The following is a 19629-nucleotide window of genomic DNA, read 5'->3' on the forward strand; positions in this document are numbered from 1 at the left end:
TTTTGTGCCTAGCAGACATGTGACAATATCACAATTGTCCAAGAAGTTACTCATTCTATGAACCAGAAAAAAGGCAAAAAAATGGTGGATGGCTATTAAAATTGATTTCAAAAAGGCTTATGACAGGATCAAGTGGAAGTGCGTGGAAGATACTCTCAGAGATGTGGGTCTTCCTACAGTTTTTGTGGAGGTTCTAATGGCTTGCCTATCATCCCTGAATATGCAGGTCTTGTGCTTTGTATTGAACATCTTGGGCAACTGATATCTCATGCAGTTCAACTTGGTCATTGGAAGGCTATTAAGCTAGGTAGAAATGGGCCTAAGTTATCTCATCTCTCGTTTGCGGATGATATCCTCCTTTTTGTCGAGGCTTCTTTGGATCAAGTGGGGGTGATTCAAACCTATTTGGATCTGTTTTGTGTGAGCTCTGGGCAGAAAATCAATAAAGATAAGACTTGGATTTTTTTCTCTAAAAATATTAACGAGAATGTCAGTTCTAAAATTGCAGGGGCCTTTGGGTTTTCCAGATCTCCTGACCTTAGGAAGTACTTAGGTGTTCCTGTCCACCAAGCTCGGAGAAGATGTAACTCGTATCAGTATATGCTAAACAAGGTTAAGCAAAGACTAAGTGCTTGGAAAAGCAGTAACTTATCCTTTGTAGGTAGAATCACTCTGACTAAGTCTGTTCTCCAAGCCCTTCCATCTTATGTCATGCAGACTACCCCCTTCCCATCACGGTTTGTGACAAGGTTGACCAAGTCTGCAAGTCCTTTTTGTAGGGTGACAGCCTCACCTCAAGGAAAGTTCAATGTCTCAATTGGAATACTCTGTGTAAACCTAAGCTCTTCGGTGGCCTCAGAATGAGACACACACCGCTTGTTAACAAAGCCTTTATGATGAAAGCGATTTGGAACGTCTATGTTAAGAAGGATGCGCTTTGGGTGAAGGTGATCACGAGTAAGTATAAATGCAGTGAGGATTTACTTCCTAGGTTCAATTGTAAAATGTCTGGCTCTGTTTTTTGGAAAGGGGTTTGTAAGAGCTGGGATCATGTTCGGGAGGGGATTACGTGGAGACTTGGTGATGGAAAGAGTACTAGATTTTGGGTTGATAATTGGCTTCCTATGGTTGGTTGCTATTAATTTGTTATATAATCAGGATGCTATTGTTGACAATTTCTTTCTTCCTAATGGTAGTTGGAATGCCCCTCTTCTTTCGAGCATTCTCCCTCAGGATGTTTGCAATCAGATTCTTGCCTTGCAGAGTCCGTGTGGGGAGATTTCTGATAAAATGGCTTGGCATCTCACTAATGATGGAGACTTTACTGTTTCTTCTGCTTATGCTCTTCTTGCTAATCAGGTGAACATCCCAAAAAACAAAACATTATGTCTTGTGTGGGAGTGGCAAAGGCCTCAAAGAATTAAATGCCTCATTTGGAGAATTGCTCATGATGCACTGCTCACAAATGAAACCAGATTCCGTAGGAAGATGGCTCCTACTCCATATTGTCATATTTGTTTGGACAAACCGGAGACTATGCTCCATGTACTTCGTGACTGCCCTTTTGCTATGGAGATTTGGAATTTGATTGATCTGGTTCTCAACCACGATTCCTTTGTGGTCCATAACATTCATCAGTGGCTTACCTCCAATCTAGCAGACTCTACTTCTGGTGGAGTGACCGACATTGGTCATTGGCCATCATTTTTTGCGGCCGCTTGTCATTCCCTTTGGAGGAGAAGGAACTTGGCTATTTTCCAAAATACCTATTCTAATGCTCTAACGATTGCTACTCAAATCAAGGCCTCTACTAAAAGCATAGTCAATGCCTTTAAAAATAGTGATAATATCGCTAAGGAAGGGAACCACAGTAGGCATATTGTGGTTCGGTGGTTCGCTCCCCAGAATGGTTGGGTTAAGCTCAACGCGGACAGTGCTTTCTCTTCGGCTAGTAATCGTGCTGCTTGTGGTGGAGTCGTCAGAGATCATTTGGGGTCCTTTATCTTCGCCTACGCAAAGGGATTGGGAATCTGTTATGCTCTTCATGTCGAGTTGTGTGGTATCTTGTTCGGCCTTAATATCCTGCGTCGTAGAGGATTTTCGAAAGTAGTTATTGAGTCCGAATCGGCCTGTGCCTTTCGCTTAATTAATATGGGGTGTCCTCCGACTCACTTTGTCTCTACTCTGATCTCCAATATTAGAAGTCTCCTCCTTCCTGATGGCCTTTCTTTAAACTTACACTTTAGGCTTTTTGATGTTATTCCTAATTTTTGTGTTCTTCTCTTTACCTTTGATGTTGCCTCCACTGTCTATAGGAGAGGCTTGTAGTTTCTGGATTTGTTTTACTCTGTTGTTGTTTTAACAATATTTTTCCATTAAAAAATGCAACATTGCAACCTAACTATGGGATTTAGCCTCCAAGCTTCATTTTACAAGGACTAAATTGGAAATAAATTATGGCAATGTATCTTTAATGTTTTTTGAATAATGTATAGTTTCTAATTTTGAGCAAATGATTAGAAACTATACATTATTGAAGTTCCAAGGGTCACCACTATCTATATTAACATGTGTTATTTCCATGCAATATTGAAGAATGGAGAGATTATTCAAGCTTTTGTAATTTGTGTCCATTAATTCCATTCCTCTTGTCTCCAAACATGGTCGAAGAATACTACTATGCTAATACAACTTCTCCTATCTTGCACTAATTTTGTTGTTAGGCTTTAGTGCCTTATCTTGTTTAGGTGTAGAGTTATTCATATCATTGAACTTATAATCAACTATCATCTTAATGCACAAAGATAATATGTGTTATGCATGTTTGTCTTCATTATAATATTTTAAGTGACTAGTTACTTCTAATGTTATATTGGTTTTGCATATGAATTTCAACTATGACCTCTAATATCTATACATCAGTTTAAAGATTTATATACAGTTAATATATTATTATTACTCATATGATAATAAAACATGGATAGGTGAATGAGTTGAGTTAGGTGGGATTATCATCAACTTAAATTTTCCTTTTAGAAATTTAAGGCCATTACATTACATTACATTTATAGAAACTCAAAACTTGAAACTTTGATTAACTTGGAAGGAGTCTCAGCATCAAAAACATAGTCTGAAAGCTAAAACAATATTTAAATTTCAAGAAAATGATAAAAAATTGTAAATAAAATGTGTGCCGAGATAAAAATTTAAAAAACTGCGCAGGTTAAATTATCAACTATCTCATATACTGTACGAATTTATACAAATTTATTCAAAATAAAATCGGTATGTATAATTATCGATTAAAAAAGAAGAAAATATTTAAAGGAATATGCGTTATTCAGAATTTAAGAAATTAAAAATAAATATCACTATCTCATATCAAATTGTCTCATACCAACTCCTCATATATTACTAACAATCCACAACACAATTAATAAATAGTTAAGTTCTTTATTAAGTATAATGTTAGAAGTTCGATTTTCTCCATTATAAATGTTTTGTTGGAAAAGGCACAACTCCTCTCAAAATAGATTAGTCTCTAACTTTCCATTAGAAAACACCTTGATCTTTAAAAAGTCATTAATATTATTAATTCTAACTTTGTTTCTTAAATGATAATGATTTTAGGATCTTTAACTTTTTCAGAGTAATAATAGTATGTCACTTTTTATTTTCTAATTGTTAATATATTAATTCTATAATATCAATTTTACTAATTACTTTCTACTTTTGATTTTTTTGAATTACTAAATTATTAACATTTAAATATGCTTTTAGTCTTTGTGTATAATGTTTTTTATTCTAGTTTTTGTAATAACAAAACTTGGTTTGATCTTGATTTTGATTTTAAATGCACATGTGCGATGGACTAAAAAAGACAGTGCCAAGTTTTGATTGGTGTTGGGTGTGGCGTCTCTATTTTCCACATAAAATGAAATATTTTATTTGAATGTTGAGACTTGAGACATGAAGATATGCTTACTAACCAAGAAACCAATCATCAACATATATATATATATATATTAACAGTGTAACAATATATTAGACTGATAGTATAAAGTTTTTTATACTGGTACTATATCTTTTATTATTAATTTGTAATACTTTGTTTGAAAGTCAATAATAATTAATATATGAATAATAAAGATTTACTGAAATGTAAAAAATATTTACACTATCAATATATAAATGGAAACAAGGCTAACTATGTAAATATGTACCAAATTTTGATCATGTGGCATGTGAGACCCCAATGGCCGTAAACACACCGAAAGTTGAGCCTAGGCACAACTCAACATAAAAAAAAAATCAGTTCAAAACCTAACTCCAGTTCAAAACGAGTTATATTTTTAGTTCAAATTTCGTTGAGTTGAAATTCGTGAATATATATATATATGTTGACAATGATGGGAGACTCCCCGATCAGGGAAGACTATAAATATTTACGTAATTATTTGATGTATACTAGTTGCATTAACATGGTGATTTGCATTGCATGGTGCATGTTTAATGGTTTATGCTATCACACTTGTTCTGTTGTTGTGGAATGAGGTTTTAATGTTTTATATTGAAGTCTAGCTACTACTACTAATCTACTATCTTGTTAACTTTGTTAAAGATTGTAGCAAATATTACTTTAATGCTTTTGACATCATGTGGAGATTATTAAAAGTAATATGTATGAGTATGAGAACTTTATGGCTAAGGAAGATGCAAAAGAGCAACACAAAGTACCAAGTTTGTGCCAATCTTATACCCCTTTCCTCTCATTTTAGTGCTTCTTCTTTGCTTTACTATAGTTATTATTTAGATAGATGAAAGAAGGTGCATTTGAAATTGAAATCCACACAAATATTCTTTTTAGTATTTTTTATTCAAATAAATCAGATTAAAAAAACAATATCTAAGAATCTCTGTCTCTCTCTCTCTCTTAGCACTTAAGACTAGAAGAATGAAAAAGTTAAAGAAAGTATAGCTGGGAAGCATAAAAGGGAGTGGCAGAAGCGTTATTAATAAAAAGAGATTGTCCCTTTTAACACCGAAATCGTAAAAAGAAAAGAGGGATAAAATAGTAATTCACAGTGTCTGCACTACAGTAGTATAGTATAGACAGAAGCAGCAATAATAACTTTACTCTCTTTCCTTCACTTTCAAGTTCCCTCTTCTTTCTATTCTTCTTTCTATTCTTCTTTCTCTTCTCTTCTCTTCTATTCCGCTCTGCTAGGGTTTCATTTCCATTTCACGATGTCGTCGTCGGCGTCGCCGTCTCAACAACAACCGGTGCCGGCACGGCGGTTAATGAGGACACAGACGGCGGGGAACTTAGGAGAGTCAATATTCGACAGCGAGGTAGTTCCGTCGTCGCTGGTGGAGATAGCACCTATCCTCCGTGTGGCTAATGAAGTTGAGAAGACTCATCCTAGGGTTGCTTATCTCTGTCGTTTCTATGCTTTTGAGAAAGCTCATAGGTTGGATCCAACTTCGAGTGGTCGTGGTGTTCGTCAATTCAAAACTGCTCTTCTTCAACGTCTTGAAAGGGAAAACGATCCTACTTTGAAAGGAAGAGTCAAGAAAAGTGATGCTCGTGAGATGCAGAGTTTTTATCAGCATTACTATAAAAAGTATATTCAAGCTTTACAAAATGCTGCTGATAAAGCTGATCGGTACACTCTCTCTTATACTTGCTATTTTTGTTATTATTATTATTATCATAATCATCATATACTGCTACTATTGTTATTCATCATTGTTGTTGTTGTTTCAGTGCACAGCTTACAAAGGCATATCAAACTGCTAATGTTCTATTTGAGGTATTGAAAGCTGTGAACATGACACAGTCTATGGAAGTTGATCGTGAGATTTTGGAGACACAAGATAAAGTTGCTGCGAAGACAGAGATCTTAGTCCCTTACAATATTCTTCCACTTGATCCTGATAGTGCAAATCAGGCCATTATGAGATTTCCTGAGGTATTTTCATCTTTAACCTATAAACTTCATTATATATATATATGTGTGTGTGTGTTTTTGATTATTCATAACTGTTTACAGATCCAAGCTGCTGTATATGCTCTACGTAACACTCGGGGTCTTCCTTTGCCCAAGGACTACAAGAAAAAGAAAGATGAAGACATTCTCGATTGGCTTGGTTCAATGTTTGGATTTCAGGCAAGTCAAACTATATGGGCTTATTTATTTTATTATAATTAATCTTATTTAACTTCTTTGCCTCTTCGTTTTAATATCTACTTTTATTTTGTTCAAAATGCAGAAGCACAATGTTGCCAATCAGCGAGAGCATTTGATCTTATTGCTTGCTAATGTTCACATTCGACAATTTCCAAAGCCTGACCAGCAGCCAAAGGTCACTTTTTATTGAAGAATTGATGCAAAATTTTAATTATTTTGTTCTATTTAATTTTCTATAGGAAAGCAAATGAAGAAAATACATTTAATATGTGTTAGATTTGCTTGTGACTTGTACGCATTTTTTGATTAGTTGGATGACCGTGCACTGACGGAGGTGATGAAAAAACTTTTCAAGAATTATAAGAAGTGGTGCAAGTATTTGGGTCGGAGAAGTAGCCTTTGGTGAGTGTTTCTGTTCTCCTAATGATACTATAATTACATCTTGTTGACTATGAGCTACTTGTGCAAGTCTTTATGGTTGTAGAAAAGATTTTAAAACTATTTCCTTTAGCAGTTGTACATTTTATCCTGTAACCTGTATTTAAGTTAAATCAGTATTCAGGAATTTAAATTGAGATATGAGGTTTCACAGTATGAATTCTTATTTGCAGCATCCTTTTAACACTATCTAGCTTTGCAAAATGTATGTATTTTTCTATTCATGCAACCTTGTGGATGCATTACAGGTTACCTACTATACAGCAAGAAGTGCAGCAGCGTAAACTACTCTATATGGGTCTGTATCTTCTCATATGGGGTGAAGCCGCCAATCTAAGATTCATGCCAGAATGCCTTTGCTATATTTATCACCATGTACGTTTTGTAACTTAAACTAATCTGTGATTTTTTATTTATTTTTCGGGAATGTTTGACTCACCTTTGCTGTTTCCTATTGTTTGGATTTATAGATTTTTGATGCATTTTCTGAGTTAATATGTGAATCCCTTATCAAACTAATTGATCTGCATGCACTCACTTATTTGTCTATAGTTATGACCTTTTAATCCTGCGTACAGAAAGAACCAAAGCTGTTTCTCACTAGATGTTGATGGTTCAAACGAAGCCACTGTGTTTTATCCAAAATCAAATCTCCCTGATCGTTCATTTTGGTCTAAGTCTTTTCTATTGGTTCCACCTGGAGTTTTTCTTGGCCTTCCTCTCTCTATTTTCACATGTCCAAACCATGTTGGGCACAATTCTACCATCCTTTCCTATTGCCATTTATTTGCCTCTTTTGCTTGTGTAAGCCTTTCTTTTTGACCAGTCCTCTTTATTCCAAACCTTTTTGCTGGATAAATAAAATAGAAAAGCCACATGGTTTGAACTTTTGCGCATTATAACTTTGGCCAGTTGGGATTTGACCCATTGGATAACCCTTATAGTTGCTTTGGTTCGGCCCATTATCACTTTCTGTTTCGAAATAGAGGGATGAGGTTCATGCATTCAATTCAAGTGATATTGGATTGATTCCCAACAGGGAAATATGACACTACGTAAGTGCCACAGGATGGCCATGTGATAAGGATCAAAACATGTTATGGTTTTTAATTTCCTACTAAATAAGATTTTCTAGATTTCCTAGGCATGTCTATTCTATGTCATCATGTCAAGCCTTTGTCTAATCTGTTAACTAATATTTTCCTAGTCATATTAACAGTTGGTCTTAAACGATACAAATTTGTTTTATTGTTGTCGTTTTGTTTCCCAGTGAAACATGATATGCTGTTTATTTCGTTCTGCATTGGAACATGAAGTTCTCATGTCAAATGAAACTTTTTGATGGTAACTTTCCTCTTATATTGAATACTGACATGCTTTCGGATCTTTTCATGATGACCATTGTAGATGGCTTTTGAGTTGTATGGTATGCTTGCTGGTAATGTCAGTCCAATGACTGGAGAGAATGTCAAGCCAGCGTATGGAGGTGAAGAGGAGGCTTTCTTAAGGAAAGTTGTGACTCCTATTTATGATGTGATTGCAAAGGTTTTTCTCCCACTGCCTTCACTTCCATTTGTTTGGGGCCTTACAAACCCAAATGACATTTATTCCTTCCATATTCCATATTGATAATATAAAATAAATTGACATTGCTTTGCTCAAAAGGAAGCTGGGCGGAGCAAAAAGGGAAGGTCAAAGCATTCACAATGGAGAAACTATGATGATTTAAATGAATATTTCTGGTATGATTAGCTGCTTTTAATTTTTACTGCCATGTTCATTATTAATACCTGTGTAGGAATTAATTTTCAATGACATGATTGTAGGTCTGCTGATTGTTTTCGGTTAGGTTGGCCAATGCGTGCTGATGCTGATTTCTTTTGCCTGCCAGTTGAGCATCTGTTTTTTGACAAATCTAACGTAAGCAGTGATGAGCAATATTTTTTCCCCACTCCATATGTTTGTATACTATAAGAGCTAGTCCCCCCCAATTTTTAAACGAGATGACAAGTAGGTTTACATTGATTTATCTGTTTTATATTTATTGATTTTTTTATAAATAGCCCTATCATGTAGGTATTAGAAAATCAAGTTGTTCATAAATTGATTTCAGGCACAACTGGACATTTATCTATATACAGGGATGGAAAAGAAGCTCTTTGTATGTTGATGTTTAGACTGACAATGATAATTTATGCAGGAGAGATATTGGTTACTTATTGGTTAGATATGCAGTTTTCTATCGAACAATATCATTATGTGCATTTACTCTAAGCTTGGATTTTTTGCTGAAAATAGGAGGAAAATATTCTGTTCTTAATTATGATTGATGTGAGATTTTTTCTGACTATATTCTGATTGTTGCTGCTGGAACTTGTATGTGTTACTGTATCTTAAGCTTTGCTATTTTAAATGGATAGGATGACAAGCCAGCTAACAAGGACAGATGGGTTGGGAAAGTGAATTTTGTTGAGATAAGGTCATTTTGGCATATATTCAGAAGTTTTGACCGCATGTGGAGTTTTTTCATTCTATGTTTACAGGTATTAACTGTTTTTTACATTATTATGTTTGCCTCCTCCTTCTGTCAGCATCTTTTTCCTTTAATGTTTGAAAATGGTTAACTTGTCATTAGGCTATGATTATTATTGCATGGAATGGATCTGGAAATCCACTTGCAATCTTTAACGGTGGTGTATTTAAGAAGGTGTTGAGTGTGTTTATAACAGCAGCAATATTGAAGCTTGGGCAAGGTAGGTAATATCTAAGTTTGTTTACATATATATTCAATATCCAATTATGTATTGCAGCTTCTCTTACTTTGAGATTATGCCCCATCCTTTCTGCATTTAGTCAATTGTGTTGCTGGGTCAAATTTCAACCTAATGCAGTAATGCTGTACTTTGACCTCCTACATACATGCTTTTTACTAGTGAAAGTTGTAACTGCCAGAGTAAAGATTAAATTAGTGAAGTGTTTTTTATAGTTAATTATATAACAAAGCCTTTTAAAAAGTGTATAAAGAAAGTTTATTCTCATCTCTGTTCTGTATCCTCATGAAAATGATAACTACAATTTAAGGTAGTGATTTAGTGTTCTAGTTGTTATTTGAACCTTAAGATTTGGGTTGATTTAATTATAAATATAATGAGTTGTAAGTCAACATGTATTTCCTTTATTCTTTTTATCCTCTGCTTGAAACATAAATGTTGATACTGATGTCATTTCCATAAATTGTGGCTACTTGGGCAGCTTTTCTTGATGTGATCTTGAGTTGGAAGGCACAACGGAGTATGTCACTGTATGTAAAGTTAAGATACATTTTAAAAGTTGTTTCAGCTGCAGCATGGGTGATTGTTCTGTCCGTTACTTACGCATATACTTGGGATAATCCTCCTGACTTTGCTCAAAAGATCAAAAGCTTGTTTGGAAACAATTCGAGCGTGCCTTCATTGTTTATTTTGGCTGTTGCTATTTACCTGTCACCAAATATGCTCGCAGCTTTACTATTTCTGTTCCCGCTTGTTCGTCGTCTTCTCGAGAGGTCTAACTATAGGGTTGTGATGCTAATGATGTGGTGGTCACAGGTAGGACATGATTCAATAGTCTTTTACTCTATTTTCAGTTTGGTTCACCTAGGAACACTTTTGTTACAACTAACTCTAATTTGATTCTAACTTGGTGTTGCTGATGCCTTGTAACTTCCAGCCTCGTCTGTATGTTGGTAGGGGAATGCATGAGAGCACACTTTCCCTTGTCAAGTGAGATTCTAAAGTCAAAAAAGTTTATTTTTGTTGAGAATGGCTTAATATTCATAGGCATTCTGATGTTAATGTCGTTGTTTATAAATTCAGGTACACATTCTTTTGGGCCCTCCTTATATTTACAAAGTTGGCTTTTAGTTACTATATAGAGGTGATGTGCTTTTATTCATCCTGAAGCTCTGTTTAATTTTTTCAGTTCTCTTAGATGACTCTGATTGTCATTTGCTTCTTCATATTCACTTCCCACAACTTCAAACAATTGTTGCTATGAATATGTTCTTTTTTAGGGATCTTTAGTTATAGTTCTTTGACTCATTGTTTGAATGTAGCTATTGTGTAGTCATTGCATATTTGCATTGTAATAAGCTATTGTCGTGAGAGTGTATGCCATTTCTTTCATAATAATCTATAAACTTTTGAGTTTTACAACAACACACCCGGGAGCAGAAAAAGCTATACCTTGTTTCTAACTTGGTGTTACATTCTTACTATAGATAAAACCTCTGGTGCAACCTACGAAAGCTATAATGAGCGTTAGAATCTCGACTTTCCAGTGGCATGAATTCTTCCCTCATGGTAAGCTTGAGTGCTCAGGCTTTCATATTGTTTATTTTTTTGGAAAAGATTTTAAGAGTGATTGCATGCTTTGCAGCTCGGAACAATCTTGGCGTTGTAGTTGCACTTTGGGCTCCAATCATTCTGGTATGGGATTATGATGCACCTGATTCACACTCTTTACTATATGTCAGTAATCATATAACTCCTTCCTTTTTTCAGGTATACTTTATGGATTGCCAAATTTGGTATGCCATATTCTCGACTTTGTTTGGTGGTATTTATGGTGCATTCCGTCGCCTTGGTGAGGTTAGTCAATCACTTATGCAATGCTTTCTTTTGGTTTTTCTTGCTTATTTATTGTTTTTATGTTTCGGGCATACTTGGATGAGAAATTTAAGAAGCTTGAAGATATTTTTGTCTATAATAGATATGCTTGTTCCTATTCATTCCTGCCTTCTGCTTTTTCAGCCAAATTTATTTCCATTTTTGTGAAGTACTTCAAGCATTAGACTGTCCATAACTCTTAACCGTAATAACCAATTATTTCTGTTTTTCTTCTATAACCAATGTTCTATTATTTTCACAATGTGAGTAATACCAAATTTTTTCACGAATTATCAGGCAGATTACATCTATCTTATGTGTTGGGAAGTTGTATAAGTGATTGAGTTTTTATCCCAAGGTTTATGGAGGGATTGTTGTATGCCAATATGCTGTACAATTGAGACCTTTGTGGATTGGCTTATATGTCCCTCGAAAACTTTTGTATTTGGTCCCCACCTGGTCGAATTTTATATCTTTCTGATTTAAATTTGTCCTACTAGTGGCATCTTTTGTCATTGTTATATATACCCATCATGCGGCATAGTAGATATTAATGGTAGATTTATGATTTATTTATTAGTAATTTTGGATTTTCGAACTTAATGGTTTTAGTATTGTGATACCTATTTCTGAGTTGGAGATGTTATCATAACTTTGTTTGGTTGTCTCAATATGGGTTTCCGCTTTGGTACAGTTAGAGGTGCTTAGCTTGTGGGTATTTTAACTCTATTATTGATATGACTATAAAAACTACTTTATTTTTGAATTATCACTATACTTTAACTACTTGTGCTGGTTTCAGATACGGACATTAGGAATGCTTAGATCTCGTTTCCAATCATTGCCCGGTGCCTTCAATGCCTGTTTGATTCCTGAGGAAAAGAATGAGCCAAGGAAAAAAGGATTAAAAGCTACTTTATCTCGCAGATTTGATCAGGTTGTTATCTTGAGCTTGTGATATGATTTTAGAGCATCTTTACTTGGGATTACTAACTAATTACTTTACCTTACTGATATAGATCCCATCTAACAAAGGGAAGGAAGCTGCAAGATTTGCACAATTATGGAACCAAATAATCACTAGTTTCAGAGAGGAGGATCTTATTAGCAATAGGTAGTGTGAGGAATAATTTTATGTTGCTGGTTTTTGTTTCCTCTCGTTATAGTAGAACATGTATTTTTTCAACAGTAGTGTGCTGAAGTGGTTATATACTATTCAGGGAAATGGAACTTTTGCTCGTACCTTATTGGGCTGACAGTGAGTTGGACCTCATACAATGGCCCCCTTTTCTACTTGCTAGCAAGGTTTGTTTATTTTCACTTCTATGACTTTGTTTACCTTCATTTCCATTTGTGCATTTTTTAATTCAGTTTGTGGATATATGCTCCTTAGATTCCCATTGCATTAGATATGGCTAAGGACAGCAATGGAAAGGATAGAGAGCTGAAAAAAAGAATTGAGGCTGACAACTACATGTCTTGTGCTGTCCGTGAGTGCTATGCTTCATTCAAGAGCATTATGAAGCATTTGGTTCAAGGGGAGCGTGAGAAACCGTAAGTCTCTTGAAGGAGTTTGATGTAGTTGTTTAATAAGCAGTTGACTTAGCTCCAAATATTAAGAAATTATAGTCTTCTATATAAAACTCTATAGGAAACAGCTAGCTTATCACTCTTGACAATCTTGTAATGTTCAAACTGACTTTGGGTTGATGACTTGGTTCTTTATTTGCTTATCTAATTATTTTAAATTAGTTGGCATCTTTTATTTCAGGGTTATAGATTACATGTTTACTGAAGTAGACAGACACATAGATGCTAGTACACTGATAAGTGAATTCAGAATGAGTGCTCTTCCTAGCCTCTACAAACAGTTTGTTCAGCTAATCAAATACTTGGTAGTGTATCAGTTCTCTTTTATGCAATTAAGTACATTGAGTTTCTTTTCAGAGTGGTTGTCATAACCTTACACCCTGCTATTTAAATTATTGCAGTTGGAAAATGATCAGAAAGATAGGGACCAAGTTGTGATTCTATTCCAGGACATGCTGGAGGTGGTAACAAGAGATATAATGATGGAGGATCAAGATCATATTTTTAAGTAATGCATGCACATATATCTCCCTGTCTCAACATAATCTTTAAATAGCATCTTCTTCCCACCCTAAATTATGATTGTATATTTTGCTTCAACAGTTTGGTAGATTCAATCCATGGTGGAGCCGGACATGAGGGAATGCTTCCCCTAGAGACAGAGGCACATCACCAGTTATTTGCATCTGAAGGAGCTATAAAGTTTCCAATTGAACCACTTACAGCAGCTTGGACAGAGAAGGTTTGTTACTAATTGAATTATTCTGCTGAAAATTTGACTAGCGGAGTGTTTTTCTTTACATGTTCAATTTTTTATATAGATTAAACGTCTTTACTTGCTGCTTACTACAAAAGAATCTGCAATGGATGTACCATCTAACTTAGAAGCAAGAAGGCGGATTTCTTTCTTCTCAAATTCACTGTTTATGGACATGCCCTTGGCGCCTAAAGTTCGCAACATGCTTTCATTCTCGTGAGCCATCTTTTAGTCCCAAATTCTATGTCCTGTTGAAACTTGTGAATCGGTGAAATTAAAGATGTATGTAAATGTTGATCACTATTTTTGGTTCATCGTGGATTTTGCTTGTAGGGTTTTGACACCATACTACACAGAGGAGGTTCTCTTCTCCTTGCGTGATTTGGATTCACCGAATGAAGATGGTGTTTCAATACTGTTCTACTTGCAAAAGATTTTTCCAGGTTTACCATTCTCATAAATATCTATGCTGCATAACTGAAAATTCATGGGATGGGATATCTAATGCATTTCATGTTCCCTTTTTTGTTATCGATGAACAGATGAGTGGAACAACTTTCTTCAGCGAGTGAATTGTTCTAGCGAGGAGGAACTTAAAGGGAATGAATCTGATGAGTTAGAAGAAGAACTTCGTCTTTGGGCATCATATAGAGGCCAAACTTTGACTAGAACTGGTTCTTTCTCTCTCTCTCTCTCTCACATGCAGATGCAAGTTATATTTATATTCATGTTCCAGCCTGACTTTGAATGTAAAATGATTGCACTTGTCACTGTAATTGATTGAAGCATTCTTCTTTATGCAGTGAGAGGCATGATGTATTATAGAAAAGCTTTGGAGCTACAGTCTTTTCTTGATATGGCCAAAGATGAAGGTGACTGTTTCTTCTCTTGGGAAAGATTTAGTGAAATTTCTTTTGTTGCATGTGCTTTATTTGCAAATTTATTAGTGAATGAAACTTTCAGCTTGTCACATTATTATTATTATTAGGGGGAATTACACTAATCTTTCTTGAACTTTGGCTTACTTTTACTCGACATGTCTTTTTTTTAATAAATTACACCGACCTCCCTTTAGCTTTTTTTTTATTGGTTACTCATTAAGGTTTATGCTATCAATGTACTTGGATTAGAACCTTTACAACTAAAACCTCCAGAGGTTGCTGTAATTTCTGGAAGGGGTGTTGGGTGTAATTAAGTCAAATTTTATGGAAGATTGTAGTAAGTATTATAGTAATTGATTTTGGTTTGTCTGGCCAAATTGTTATGAATGGGCAGATTTAATGGAAGGATATAAAGCCATTGAAAATTCAGAGGATAACTCAAACAGGGAAAGGTTGTGGACACAATGTCAGGCAGTTGCTGATATGAAATTCACTTATGTGGTATCGTGCCAACAATATGGCATTGATAAGCGATCTGGTTCTCCTCGTGCGCAGGACATATTGAGGCTTATGACCAGGTAAACACAAATGCTCATTTGTTTTAGTTATGATGCATATATACTGCCTGTTTTTAAATAAAAATAGGGTTAGCATAGCTATGAATTGGTATTTATATATTTTCATTTGGCAGATATCCTTCACTTCGAGTTGCCTATATTGATGAGGTAGAGGAGACTAGCAAAGACCGACAAACAAAGATCAATAAGTTTTACTACTCTTGCTTGGTGAAGGCTATGCCAAAATCTAGTAGTTCTGAGCCTGAGCAGAACCTTGACCAGGTATTTCGATTTGGGTTTTGATTAATGAAGCCTTTAGATTAGCTGTTTCTTTTTGTTTTGTGAGGATTTCCTGTCCTCTTATGTGTATATTTCTCTTATAATGTATAATGTTCTTTTATACAAAAAAATGGAGACTGTAAATTTACTTGATTTGTTCCTAGTATCAATATTTTATTTTGATAGAAGAAATTTTATTAGAAGTAAAAGGGTGACCTTGTGCACGAGGCTCATATTCTTCATTTGATTGTCTCAATCAGGTCATATATAAAATTAAGCTTCCTGGACCAGCTATTTTAGGTGAAGGTAAACCGGAAAATCAGAACCATGCCATAATTTTCTCACGTGGAGAAGGCTTGCAAACAATAGACATGAACCAGGTATGATGGTCAATGAGAATAGTGTTTGTAAGTTCTCATCATGTCATGTGATTAACTCACGTCTTTTATAGGATAACTATATGGAGGAAGCTTTGAAAATGAGAAATTTGTTGCAAGAGTTTCTTAAGAAGCATGATGGTGTGAGGTACCCAAGTATTCTTGGACTCAGGGAGCATATATTTACGGGAAGGTAAATCTATGTCGGAGTTTTTGTAATTACCAGTTTGAAAATTCATGTCATAATTTTGGTGTTTCTGACTACTGTCTTGTTCTGTTTTCAGTGTTTCTTCCCTTGCATGGTTCATGTCAAATCAGGAGACAAGTTTTGTGACAATTGGTCAGAGATTGTTGGCTAATCCCCTGAGGTAAGTGTTATTTGTGCCAAGTGCAAGATAACATGGGAAAAATCTGGAGTGAACTTTTGCTTTCTAAAGTAAACAGAAACTGAATATTAAATCTGTCTGAAATTGGTAGATTGACATTGTTAGAAACATTTATTTAAAATATGTTGTTTGGTCCTTTTCCATCTCTCTCTGAAGTGGAGTATTCATTGTTTGTGGAAAAAAGGAGAGATGGTAAAAAGCTTCATTTTAGTTAAAATCAGTAATTTTTGCTGGCTTTTGATCTACTAACAACAACAACCAAGCCTTAATCCGACTAGGTGAGGTCATCTTGTCTTTTGATCTACTGATGAAAACAAAAACTTTGGACTAAAAATTTGTTTGCAGAAAGTGTCATTCTCTTGAGCAGTTTGAGAACTTATAAAATGTTTAATCTGCTTTCTATTTTTAATGCCTATGTAGGGTTCGTTTCCACTATGGTCATCCCGATGTCTTTGATAGGCTTTTTCACCTTACAAGAGGGGGTGTCAGTAAAGCCTCCAGGGTTATCAATTTGAGTGAAGATATTTTTGCCGGTACAGTTTTGTCAAATCCCTCTTTATTTGCATTGTATTCGCTTTTACCTTCATCAGTCTTTTTCTGTTATTTCCAGGGTTCAACTCTACGCTCCGCGAAGGAAATGTTACTCATCATGAGTACATACAAGTTGGGAAGGGAAGAGATGTGGGTCTCAACCAGATTTCAATGTTTGAAGCGAAGATAGCTAATGGCAATGGAGAGCAGACACTAAGTCGAGATGTATACCGACTTGGGCACCGCTTTGACTTCTTCAGAATGCTGTCCTGTTATTTCACCACCATTGGGTTTTATTTCAGCACTCTTGTATGTTAACACCAAAGTGACTTTTAGTTGCATATTTTAGATTTTCTTTTTCATTTTTTGGGGTACTAATGATTCCCCTATTGGGATCTTAGTGGGGCAATGAAACACATGGCCCAACAACAGCCCTCTGACGTCAAAGACAGGAATAGGTATCAAGAATGCTAAGACTCATCTGTGATTGATTGAGATATAATAAATCAACCCCTGTACCCTTCACCTATGTGCTTAAAGTTTTTAGGAGAGTCAGTCTTGGTATTATTGCTTCTATGACCAAATGGTTAAGATTTTGGTCCTTGTTGCCCGTGTTTTGCTAATAATTTTTCTAGTGGAAGTTGAACTTGAGCACATGGTAAAAACGAGTTTATGCATTATCCACACTTCAACAAGCCTTACGGTCTCTGGCCGGAGAGGGCATGATAGAGTTATAATAAAGCCATTTATTTGCTTTCATCTAACAGCTTAAGCTTTTAGGAGATTTGGTTCTTGATTGTCATATTTTTAATTTTTATATCGTTGGCTTCTGAACTCCCCCCTTTGAACTTTGCGCAGATAACTGTTCTGACTGTGTATGTATTCCTCTATGGTCGACTCTATCTTGTTCTCAGTGGGCTTGAAGAAGGTTTGAGTACACAGAAAGCCATTCGAGACAATAAGCCTCTTCAAGTTGCTCTTGCTTCTCAGTCAATTGTTCAAATTGGGTTTTTGATGGCCCTGCCCATGTTGATGGAAATTGGCTTGGAAAGAGGTTTTCGAACTGCACTTAGTGAGTTCATACTTATGCAGTTGCAGCTTGCCCCGGTATTCTTCACGTTTTCACTTGGGACAAAGACTCACTATTATGGTAGGACATTGCTTCATGGAGGTGCAAAATATAGACCCACAGGTCGAGGGTTTGTGGTTTTCCATGCTAAGTTTGCTGACAACTATAGACTTTACTCCCGTAGCCACTTTGTCAAGGGTATTGAGCTCATGATATTGCTTGTTGTATACCAAATTTTCGGCCACACTTATAGAAGCGCTCTTGCATATGTCTTGATTACCATATCAATGTGGTTTATGGTGGGCACTTGGCTGTTTGCTCCATTCTTGTTCAATCCATCTGGGTTTGAATGGCAAAAAATTGTCGATGATTGGACTGATTGGAATAAATGGATTAGCAACCGAGGAGGTATAGGTGTACCACCTGAAAAGAGTTGGGAATCTTGGTGGGAGGAGGAGCAAGAGCATCTCCAGTTTTCAGGAATTCGGGGAATCATAGTGGAGATAGTGTTATCATTGCGGTTTTTTATCTACCAGTATGGTCTTGTATACCACCTAACTATTACGAAGAAGGGATCAAAAAGTTTTCTGGTAGGTTTTAACTTAACCAATTTCTATTTTTTTCCTACCTTATTAAGTCACCATAATTTGGCAAGTAGAATGTTGTAAATGGATTTCTTTTCCTTGGCTTGCAGGTATATGGAATTTCATGGTTGGTGATCTTTGTGATATTGTTTGTGATGAAGGTTAGTAACAAGCTTCTGTGTATCTTTCCAGTGCATGTTATAGTTGTATAGAGTAAACCATCACTTGAGTCCTCCAAAGTTGGTAACGTCACCCATTGGGTCCTTCAATGATTTGTGTCACCAAATAAGTCTCTGAAAACACTAATTTTTGTTTCCTTTTTTCTTCATTGTCTCAGACGGTGTCTGTTGGGAGGCGTAAATTCAGTGCAAATTTCCAACTTGTCTTCCGACTAATCAAGGGATTGATATTCCTAACTTTCATCTCGATTCTCGTAACTTTGATTGCCCTACCACACATGACAGTCCAAGATATTGTTGTTTGCATTCTTGCTTTCATGCCAACTGGTTGGGGAATGCTACAGGTGAGCTCTCTCCCTCTCTTCTTCCTCTCTCTCTTCTCTCTCTCTCTCCCCCCTACATGAGTTGTATAAAGTAATAAAAAAGAAATAAAAAATGGTTGGAGATGGTGTTTGAACTTATATGTGGTTTGTTTTTCAGATAGCACAAGCATTAAGACCTGTAGTGAAGAGAGCTGGATTCTGGGGATCAGTAAAAACACTAGCTCGTGGGTATGAGATAGTGATGGGTTTGCTTTTGTTCACTCCTGTTGCTTTTCTTGCTTGGTTCCCTTTTGTTTCAGAATTTCAAACTCGAATGCTCTTCAACCAAGCCTTCAGCAGAGGTTTGCAAATTTCTCGTATTCTTGGAGGCCACAGGAAGGAGCGTTCTTCTCGCAACAAGGAATAGTCTTTCCTCCTATTTTTTGCCTTAAATCCTCCTTGTGTTTGCACACTTGTAGTGGAAGGTTTCCTGTAACCATTGTAAGTAGTAGTAGTAGTTGTTGTTGTTGTTGTATTTAACCATGACATAGTATTATATAGGGGCTTCAACTCTAGTTATTATAGCCATTTTATCATTCTCAAAAACATCATCTATTATGGAATCAAAACACAAGGATCTCTGCTAGTTATTTACTATTATGGAATCGTATTTTGTATGCTGTATATTTTCTGCACGTTCAAGTTCCCTTTTTTAATTTTAACTGTTTGCTAAATAATTTCATACCATTATCCAATATGTCCAATTTTATTTAAAGTAAATAGTCCGTAGTCCTTACCCAAGATGTGGTTTTCATTCAAAATGGATGTTATTGAATTGTGCTTTGCTGCATTAATTTGAACC

At 35.6% G+C, this 19629-nt stretch overlaps 1 protein-coding gene across 1 annotated transcript; it reads left to right on the top strand.

Moving 5' to 3' along the window:
* The first annotated feature begins 5177 nt into the window (after positions 1–5177).
* On the top strand, positions 5178–19367 carry LOC109337117 (callose synthase 3-like). Its single transcript, XM_019574010.1, has 39 exons — positions 5178–5666; positions 5768–5972; positions 6054–6170; positions 6274–6366; positions 6502–6593; positions 6878–7004; positions 8037–8174; positions 8295–8371; positions 8456–8549; positions 9050–9172; positions 9265–9382; positions 9882–10216; positions 10338–10390; positions 10484–10544; positions 10888–10969; positions 11046–11095; positions 11171–11257; positions 12078–12212; positions 12295–12389; positions 12496–12580; positions 12669–12829; positions 13047–13170; positions 13267–13373; positions 13469–13607; positions 13687–13838; positions 13956–14065; positions 14165–14296; positions 14426–14494; positions 14898–15081; positions 15195–15342; positions 15600–15719; positions 15791–15909; positions 16001–16084; positions 16523–16635; positions 16713–16942; positions 17492–18292; positions 18397–18447; positions 18624–18809; positions 18946–19367. The coding sequence occupies exons 1-39, from the start codon at positions 5248–5250 to the stop codon at positions 19192–19194; spliced, it is 5865 nt and encodes a 1954-aa protein (XP_019429555.1). The 5' UTR covers positions 5178–5247; the 3' UTR covers positions 19195–19367.
* Positions 19368–19629: the final 262 nt, after the last annotated feature.

The sequence above is a fragment of the Lupinus angustifolius genome, unplaced genomic scaffold, assembly GCF_001865875.1.
Source record: "Lupinus angustifolius cultivar Tanjil unplaced genomic scaffold, LupAngTanjil_v1.0 Scaffold_2_2, whole genome shotgun sequence".
NCBI classification, from domain to species: Eukaryota; Viridiplantae; Streptophyta; class Magnoliopsida; order Fabales; family Fabaceae; genus Lupinus; species Lupinus angustifolius.